Source organism: Petromyzon marinus, unplaced genomic scaffold (genome assembly GCF_048934315.1).
Source record: "Petromyzon marinus isolate PM22_M1 ecotype Great Lakes invasive population unplaced genomic scaffold, UKy_Petmar_22M1.pri1.0 PM_G_Scaffold_21, whole genome shotgun sequence".
In the NCBI taxonomy this organism is placed as follows: domain Eukaryota; kingdom Metazoa; phylum Chordata; class Hyperoartia; order Petromyzontiformes; family Petromyzontidae; genus Petromyzon; species Petromyzon marinus.
Genome location: NW_027422773.1, coordinates 2,316,908 through 2,325,773, shown reverse-complemented (window position 1 = coordinate 2,325,773; position 8,866 = coordinate 2,316,908). Strand labels below are relative to the sequence as shown.

At 61.9% G+C, this 8,866-nt stretch overlaps 1 protein-coding gene across 2 annotated transcripts in view; it reads right to left on the bottom strand.

Annotated features, from left to right (window-relative positions):
• Positions 1–200: 200 nt before the first annotated feature.
• The window catches only part of LOC142912560 (protocadherin Fat 1-like), a 37,847-nt gene continuing 29,181 nt past the window's right edge, over positions 201–8,866 (bottom strand). For both annotated transcript variants that reach the window (XM_076060674.1, XM_076060675.1), the window contains exons 10-18: positions 8,625–8,835; positions 5,723–8,325; positions 4,587–4,938; positions 4,085–4,287; positions 3,652–3,805; positions 3,023–3,265; positions 1,667–2,044; positions 1,159–1,406; positions 201–867 (exon numbers count right to left, since the gene is read on the bottom strand). In XM_076060674.1, the coding sequence (XP_075916789.1) occupies positions 859–867; positions 1,159–1,406; positions 1,667–2,044; positions 3,023–3,265; positions 3,652–3,805; positions 4,085–4,287; positions 4,587–4,938; positions 5,723–8,325; positions 8,625–8,835 (4,401 nt within the window). In that variant the 3' untranslated portion in view covers positions 201–858. The remainder of the gene's footprint in view (positions 868–1,158; positions 1,407–1,666; positions 2,045–3,022; positions 3,266–3,651; positions 3,806–4,084; positions 4,288–4,586; positions 4,939–5,722; positions 8,326–8,624; positions 8,836–8,866) is intronic.

Below are 8,866 nucleotides of genomic sequence, written 5' to 3'. Positions count from 1 at the left end.
CCAGAAGACGCCAAAAGGCATACAACTCAAAAACAGCGCACTATCAGAGTATTGAGGGCTCGGTTGAGCATTTACATTATGAGACCGCTTTCGCCAGTAACAAGATATAGAAGTAGGTTTTACCCTTTTAACTGGCACAAAAACTGACACCTTTATTCAAGGCATCGTGTGTGCAATAACCACAACACAAGCAGTCAAAATGCAAACAAAAGAGATGCTGTTTAATGGCACTCCGCTCCAGTGCAACGGGGGGGGGGGGGGGGGGGTCGATGGTGCTCGCAGCGAATCCGAGGAAAGAACTGATGAGGGAACGCATCGAGTTAATTTTACAGCGGACAGAGAGGAGTGCGAGCATCCAACGCACCGTTATCAGCGGCAAATTTAAAGATTTCGGGTTTAGTAACATCTACCAGAGCCGATGTGTTTCGAAGAAAAAACATTGAACAAAAAAAAGATAACAGCCCCTTACTCGGCGGGCAATCGGTTTTTTGTTGCCGCACCGCACAGCAAAATGCTAATTGTCTTGCAACACAAACAAAACGAGGAGGGGCTTTAATTTAATGGCACCAGGGCACTGCCGTGGCGGGTAACGTTTGCCCGAGCCGAGCCACGAGTCCCCTCCGATGCTAACCGACAGCGGATACGTTGGAGGCGTGCGATCCTCGCCTGGCGAGGTGCATCACCAAAGCGGCGACGTACAATTAGGCACCAACAACAAAACAACATCCGTCAGCCTTGAGTTGAGTGATCTGCACGCGGACACGCTCCCGCAATGAGCGAGCGAGGGGCTCCGTCGGGCAAACGAGGACGCAGCATCTCCTCCTCCTTCTCGCTGCTGGCGTCGCCGGCTGCTCCACTCTACGGACGCTGCAGCGGTGAAGGAGACAGACGGCGGTGGCAAAAAACACACAACACAAACACAGCAGAGAGACAGCTTTAACCACAACACAAACACCGCTAGAGAGACAGCTTTAACTATAACACCGCAAGAGAGACAGCTTTAACCACGACACAAACCCTACCACCCACCATGATCATCATCATGCTGCTGCTGCTGGTTTAGTGACGACCTAAACGCGACATTACAGGTTAACGCCGTCACCGTGACGACGGTCTGGCGACGACGTAACCGGCATCGTCACGGGTCGACGCCATTACCGTGACAATGGCGTCACCAGGCAGGGCGTCCTCCTCCCCGACGACGGCGCTCTTCTTGGCGAACAGCGCATCGTCGACGTCGGTGACGTCCACGGTCACCACGGTGATGGCGCTCGGCGAGGTCGCCGCTCCTCCGGCGTCGTCGCCATCGCCGCCGTCGCCGTCGCCGGCGGCGGCGGCCCACACCGTCAGGTAGTGGTGGCGGCGCTTGTCGTAGTCCAGGGCCCTCGCCACGACGCTTATGACGCCTGGGGCAACACGGCACACACAGCACGCACGCACACAGCACACACACACAGCACGCACGCACACAGCACACACACACACAGCACACACACAGCACACACACAGCACGCACTCACACAGCACGCACACAGCACGAACGCAGCATGCACACAGCACACACACAGCACACACACAGAATGCACCTCTGCGTGAGTCTATGGGTCTCTGTGCGAGACAGAGACCCAAGAGGGCCGCCGTCTGTGCCCCGTGCCGCGTCTCTCACCGAGCCTCCGGTCGATCCCGAACGCCCCGAGCTCGTTGCCGCTGGCGATGCCGTAGCTCGGCGCGCCCGCCCCGCCGAAGGTGGCCGCCACGGTGACGACCGTGGTGCCCGGAGCCGCGTCCTCCGGCACGGTGACGCGGTAAGCCGGCCGCCGGAACGCCGGGGCGGCGACGTCATCGTCGTCACGGAGGGACACGGAAATCGCCGCGGTGGCGGAAGGCGCCGAGCCCCCCCCCCCGGCGCGGGCGAGCACCGTGAGGTTGTAGAGGGCACGGCGCTCCAGCGGACGCTTGACGATGATGAGGCCCGAACGGACGTCGATGGCGAAGCGGTAGCCGGCCGAGTCCAGCAGAGAGTGAGTCACCCCGCGGCGGCGGCCTAAAACACACGACAACAACAACAACCGCCATTCGCCACTAAGTGGCGGTGGCGTCACCACGGCGCTTGTGCCAGGCAATGTGCACCTTGAGGCAGTCAAGTGAAGTGTCGAACGCCCGCTGGCAGGAGGTCACGGGGCAGACCCAGGTGCCACGGGTCGACTGACTGAGATGACTGAGATAACTGGCTGAAGCACCACCTGTACCGCCTACTGTGCCAACCTGCTGTGCTTTAGCCACCTGGCGCTCCGCTCGTTGTTGTGAGCGTCGCTTCTCCGCCCTCCGTTGTTGTTGGAGGGCGACTGCCTCCAACTGCCCAGTAGCGTCCTTCACGAGCCTCCTCCACAGAGGCCGATCTCGAGACCGCTGGTACCGGTCATCGGCAAGTCCACTCAGCTCCACGTCCTCCTGTACCACGTCACTCCATCTCTTCTCTAGCCCGTGCCGCGCCCGTTTAGCCCCCTCGATCCGGCCAAACAAAAGCTGTTTCGGCATGCGGTGGCTGGGCATGCAAGCCACATGACCCAGCCAACGCAGCCTTGCCTGCTGGAGGAGCTCACCGATGGGAATGTGTCCAGATCGCCAAAGTCAAAGATCCCACGTGTAGCCTCAGACTTTTGGGGCAAGTGCTGTCAGCGAGTAGCACCTATAAAGGCCGGCACTGTGGCACACGAGTGGGTGGTTGGCCAGCACCACGCCCGGCCGCCTTTGCCTCCCTACTGGTGATGTTTACACACCGCACCAGGTACTCATTTGAGGCTGAGTCGACCTAGGGGAGGCCCGGGACCGGTTTAGATAATCGTCACTGGTGTTGGCCGTGAGCGGGAATCGAACCCCGGTCGCCGGGTTCGTAGCGCGGCGTAGCGCTAACCGCTACACCACCGCTCCCCATAATGTACACACTCACATGTGTACGTGTACGTCATCGTCGTCATTGTCATCATCATCTCCGTCGTCATCGTCAACTTCGTCACCGTACCCAGGTCGGAGTCGACGGCGCGCACGCTCGTCACCGCCGTCCCCACGCCGGCGTGGCGCCAACGCAGGGCGACGGCACGGGGGGGCAACCCCACGAGGAAGCGCGGGGCCGAGTCGTCCACGTCCTCCACCCTCACGAGGACCTCCGCCCGGCAGGAGCGGCCGCCCCCGTCGGTCGCGGCCACGGTGAGCGCGTGAACCGCGGCGGCCTCGCGGTCCAGCGGCGCCAGCGTGAAGAGCTTCCCTACGCGGGGCCACGCCGACGAGAGATGTTAACTACCTCGCATGGTACGCAGGAGGTCGTGGGTTCAATCCCGACCCCGACGATGCCTGCTGCTGTATATTTGGAGTTTACGCCTCTCCCAACATCTCATAGCCACTGTGGTGATGATAACTACCTCGCCTGGTACGCAGGAGATCGTGGGTTCCATCCCGACCCCCACCCTGGCTGCTGCTGTAAATATGGAGTTTGCGTCTCTCTCATCATCATCATCACCACAGTGGCTATGAGATGTTAACTACCACGCCTGGTACGCAGGAGCTCGTGGGTTCGATCCCGACCCTAACGACTATGAGAGTGAGAGGAGTGTGAGAGGAGCGTGACTATGCGAGTGACAGGAGGAGTGTTACCGCTGACGGGGTGCAAGCGGAAGAGCGTCGCTCCGGCGTCGTGCAGCGAGTATTTGACGGTGCCGTTAGGGCCGAGGTCGGAGTCACGGGCGGAAACGCTCAGCATGAAGACTCCTGGTGCGACGTCCTCCAGCACGGTGACGTTGTACCACAGCTGGGGGGGCACCGTGGGGCACAGCGGTAGTATGGCAGTAGTGGTGGAAGTGGTGGTAGTCGTGGTAGTAGTGGTGGTGGTATTAGTGTTTGTACTGGTAGTGGTGTTGGTATTAGTGGTAGTAGTGGTGTTAGTATTAGTGGTATAGTGGTGTTGGTATTAGTGGTATAGTGGTGTTGGTGTTGTATTAGTGGTGACGTCACCACCACTTAGTGGCTAATGGCGGTTGTCGTTGTTGTAGTGTGTGGGTCTGTGCGGCGAGTCTACGGACACCGGTACCTTGTCACACATGGGGTCGTTGTCATTGACGTCCAGCACGATGACGACCACGACGACCGTTCTCGCGTAGGTGCCGTCTGTGGCCATCACCCGCAAGTTGTGGTACTCTTTCTCCTCGCGGTCGAGCGGCCGCTCCAGGCGCAGCGTCCGCTCGCCCCCCATGTTGACGGGGCCGAGGGAGAAGTGGCCCAGCGGGTCGCCGCCTGCGGTGGGTAGGACGCGGTCGTTCATCGCCGTCGTGATGGAGAGGGAGTTTTAATTTCTCTCTCACGACGACGATTGCTTGTGTTGCGATCGAAATGTCGCGATATTTTATCATAAATTTTTCATTTACCGAAAGACCCAAAGAATGTGACCGAGAGTTTGACGACGAGAGTCGGTTTAACGCGAGGGGGGTCTCCGCGGCCAACTGCAAATGTAGCGGTGGGTTCACTCTCCAACGCAACGCGTGTCGTGCTGTACCGGTACACTACACTATACACTACTAACTACTATACACTACCCGCCAGGTGGTATGTAAGCCACCGGTGTTCCGGCGTGGCGTCCGCGTCGTCCGCCCGGATGACGGCCAACGCCAGGCCGGGCTCCGCGTCCTCCGGCACGCGGACGTAGACCACAGAGTCCGAGAACCGCGGGGGGCGATTGTTGGCGTAGCCCGTGGCGAAGATCACCTCGGCGGGGGGCGCCCTTCCTGGGGTCCCTGCCTCTGAGTTTTCGGGGATCTCCACCGCGTACTTGGGCCACTCGAAGGCGGGCAGCAAGTCGACCGCCACCGTGGCTACGCTGACGAACGCGCCGTCCGTGACCGAGACCCGGAGGCGGTAGCGGGCGGGCGGCCGCCATCGCAGGTAGGTCTCAGCAAGGTAAAAGGTAAAAACAACGAGCCTACCTTTACCCTACCTTTTACCTTACCACAATACAATCACTCTACCCTACATTTTACCCTTACCCCATACAAATTACCCAATTACAGGGTAGTAATTACTGGGGTACTACACATGAAAAAGGTTTAAAACAGGTAAATGCTAGGTAGAGCGCTTTTATCATATAGAATATTCTCGATTATTCCAATTTTACACGCTTTCTTTTAACTCACTCTGTTGTTGCCGTTGTTGTAGCGTCAAATCTTGTAACTCAATTTTAACCCACTTCCCAATGTGGTTTCGACTGCAAACTTGGTATACTTATGTCATACTGATGACAATACTATATACTATCATTAAAAATAAAATAAAATATTTTTAAACATTATTTTTTATATGTTATGTTTCGGCTTGGGTCTAATTGCCCACTGTCAACTGATGTTGGCTGTAATTGGGCACGGCCCCTTATGTTGTGGCAAGCTTCGGGGCCACTTCCTGGAGTCGTGGAGTTCTTACATTACTCGTACGGTACATTTCATAACAGCGTGTTTAAAAAAAAAAAACTTATTAAATGAAGGCCACGGACTGCGCCACGGAGCTTTTAGCAGTAAACAAGGCACCGTATTTACCGGGTAATACTTCGCGCTATCTTTACCCTACCGGGTAATTCTTCCGAGCTACCTTTACCCTACACTTTACCTTACCCCTTGGCATGTCGACACCTTTACCCTTTACCTTTACCCTTTTACCCGGTAAAAAAGGTAAATTACCTTACCTTGCCGAGGCCTAATCGCAGTCTGTCGCCGATGACGAAGATGACGCCGGTCTCGACGTCGATCGCGAAGCTGGTCTCGATGTCGCGATATGCTTCGCGATTGTCGTCCCTGGAAGGGGAGACAATGGCGTATCGGAGCCGGTGGGCGTCTGACGCGTCGGCGTCAAACGCCCTAGGCGCGGCCACGAAGTGCCCGGGCAAGGCCAGCCGGCTCACGGACGCCTCGTACAGCGGCCGCTCGAACACCGGGGCGTTGTCGTTCTCGTCCTCGACGGCGACGGTCACCGGAACGTAGGCGGCGAGGGGAGGAGAGCCGCCGTCCGTCGCCCGCACCGAGAAACGATGAAGCCGGCTTCGCTCGTGATCCAGGGGCGCCTTGGTCACGACCAGCCCGCCGTCCGGGTCCACGTAGAATCCCTCGCCGCCCTTCTCCCCGTCGTCCACGATCTCGTAGCGGAGCGCCCCGTTGGAGCCCAAGTCGGCGTCGGCAGCTTTCGCCTGGACGACGGAGGTCCCCGGGGGCGCGAATTCGGACAGCGTGGCGGCGTAAGCGCCCTGCGCGAAGAGCGGCCGGTTGTCGTTGACGTCCCCGACGACGACGTCCAGGCTCGCGTCGGCGTGCAGGCCCGTCGCCGGGGATGCGGCCCGCACCGTGAGGCGGTGGTTGGCCCGCGTCTCGCGGTCCAGAGGGCCGACGACGCTCACGACGCCCGTGCCGAAGTCGACGGAGAACTGCTCGAAGGGGTCGCCGTCGACGATGGAGAAAACGAGCGGCAGGCCCCCCGGAGCCATCGCGCGGACGTGAGCGATCGGCGCGGGCGGCGCGACGTCTTCGGGCACCCACGCGATGTGGGAGAGGCTCTCGAATGCCGGCGCGTCCTCGTCGAGCACCGTGACCGTGGCGTCGACCGCGGACGACAGCGGAGGAACCCCGCAGTCCGTCGCCACCACGGTCACGACGAAGTCCTTGCCCGACGCGTCCGGGACGAAGCTCCTCCTTAGCGAGATGTTGCCGCCGGAGTGATCGACGACGAAGCGGTCATTGTGGTCGTCCCTCAAGGAGTACCTCACCCTGGCGTTCTCGCCGACGTCCCGGTCGAGGGCCGCCACGGTCAGCACGGCGCTCCCTGGAGCTGCCGCCGTCCTGACGACGGCGCGGTACGGCAGGCCGACGAACGCCGGGGCGTTGTCGTTGACGTCTTCGACGTCCACCTCGACCACGGTGTGAGCGACGCTCGGGCGCGCCCGGGAGCCGCCCCTCACCTCCACCGGCAGCTCGTAGCGATCGCACTCCTCCCGGTCGAACGCGACGCCGGCCGTCTCCAGGACGCCCGCCGTCGGCCTCATCCGGAACGCGCCGCTCGGGTTGAGCAAGCCGAAGACGAGCGGCTCGTTGAGATCTCCCCCCGTCGCGACGACCACGGCGACCGCGACGATCGCCGTGCTGTTCTCGGGGATGCGCGCCGAGATCTTTGGCGGAACCCGCAGCCTGCCGCCGACCGCCCGCACGGAGACCTTCACCTGCGCGGCGCTCGAGAACCTCCCGTCGGACACCTCGACCCGCAGGTCGTAGCCGGCGGCGAGGAGGGAGGCGTTCCGTACCGCGACGTCCCCGGTGCGCGCGTCCACGGCGAACGCACCGCCGACGTTTCCCGAGGCGACGCGGTAGGTCAGCGCGGCGCCGACGTCCGGGTCGGAGGCCGCCAGTGTCAGCAGGTGGGCGCCGGCGCGGGTCGGCACGATCAGCGTCGTCTCGTACGTGGCCGCCGAGAACGCCGGCGGGCAGTCGTTGGCGTCCAGCACGGCGACGGTCACCTCGGCCGGCGTCTTGGCGGACATCCTCGGGCTGCCGCCGTCCGACGCGGTCACCCAGAAGCGGAACTCGGCCGTCGTCTCGCGGTCGAGGGCCCCGGCCGTCCTGACGGCCCCCGTGCGCGGGTCGACGGAGAAGTACTTTCTGGCTTTGCGCTCCACGATCCGATAGGCGACCGTCGCACGCCCCCCGCCGTCGTCTGCGTCGGTGGCTCGGACGACGAGCAGGACGCCGTCGGGGTCCAGCACCGGGGTTCCCGCCGCCGCCTCCTCGCCGACGGCCCCGCGGTAGCGCGGGCGATCGAAGACGGGCGCGTTGTCGTTCTCGTCGAGCACGCGGATCGACACCGACGCGTCCGCCGAGAGGCCCGCCACGTCCGTGGCCCGCACCGTCAGTCGGTACGACGGCGTCCGCTCGCGGTCCAGCGGCCGTTTGGTGGCGACGACCCCGGACGTCGGGTGGATGTCGAAGGCGCCTTCGGAATCGCCCTCCCGTATTTCGTAGGTGACTGTCGACTGGCCGGAGGCGCTCACCGCGAGCACGATGCTCCCGGGCACGGCCCCTTCGGCGACCTCCGCCGAGCCGTTGACGCCGACGGGGGTGAATTTGGGGGGAACACCGTCCGCGTTGACGACGATGCGGACGGTGGCGACCGTGGAGCGGCGAGGGCGCCCGTGGTCCTCCGCCCTCACCATCAGCTCGTAGCTCTCCACCGCGGAACCGTTCAGCTTCCGCGCAACAGAGACGACGCCCAGCGTGTGGTGGACGGTGAAGGAATTCCCCACGTTTCCTGTCGGGGGAATTCGGAGGGCGTCTTGAATCGTCGTCGTCGGACGAACGCGAGTTCGCGTCGTCAAAACCGAAAGGAGCTGTCGAGGACAAACAACGCGGGGGAAGCCTCGGCGGCCCGTCGGCTGCCAGGCCCCCCCCCCCGACTCGCTCAGGGAGAGAGACGCGACAGAGCGTCGCCACGAAGAAACCACGACGCTGGAAATGTGCCCCGGTGCAGAAACTCCCCCCGGGTGGGTGGGAGTGGCGGCGGTGGGATGGGAGTGGCGGCGGGAGAGGGAGTGGTGGTGGAGCGGTCACCGGATTTGATGCTGTATCTGACGTTGCCGTTGGGGCCGTCGTCGCGGTCGAACGCATTGACGCGTATCACGGTGGAGCCCACGGCCGCCGACTCCACCACGTAGGCCTCGTAGGGGTCGACGGCGAAGACGGGCGTGTGGTCATTGTCATCGATGACGCTCACCAACACCGTGGTGTACGCTCGCCTCACGGGGATCCTGACGTCCTGCACCTGCTCACGCGGGAGAGAGTGAGTGAGAGAG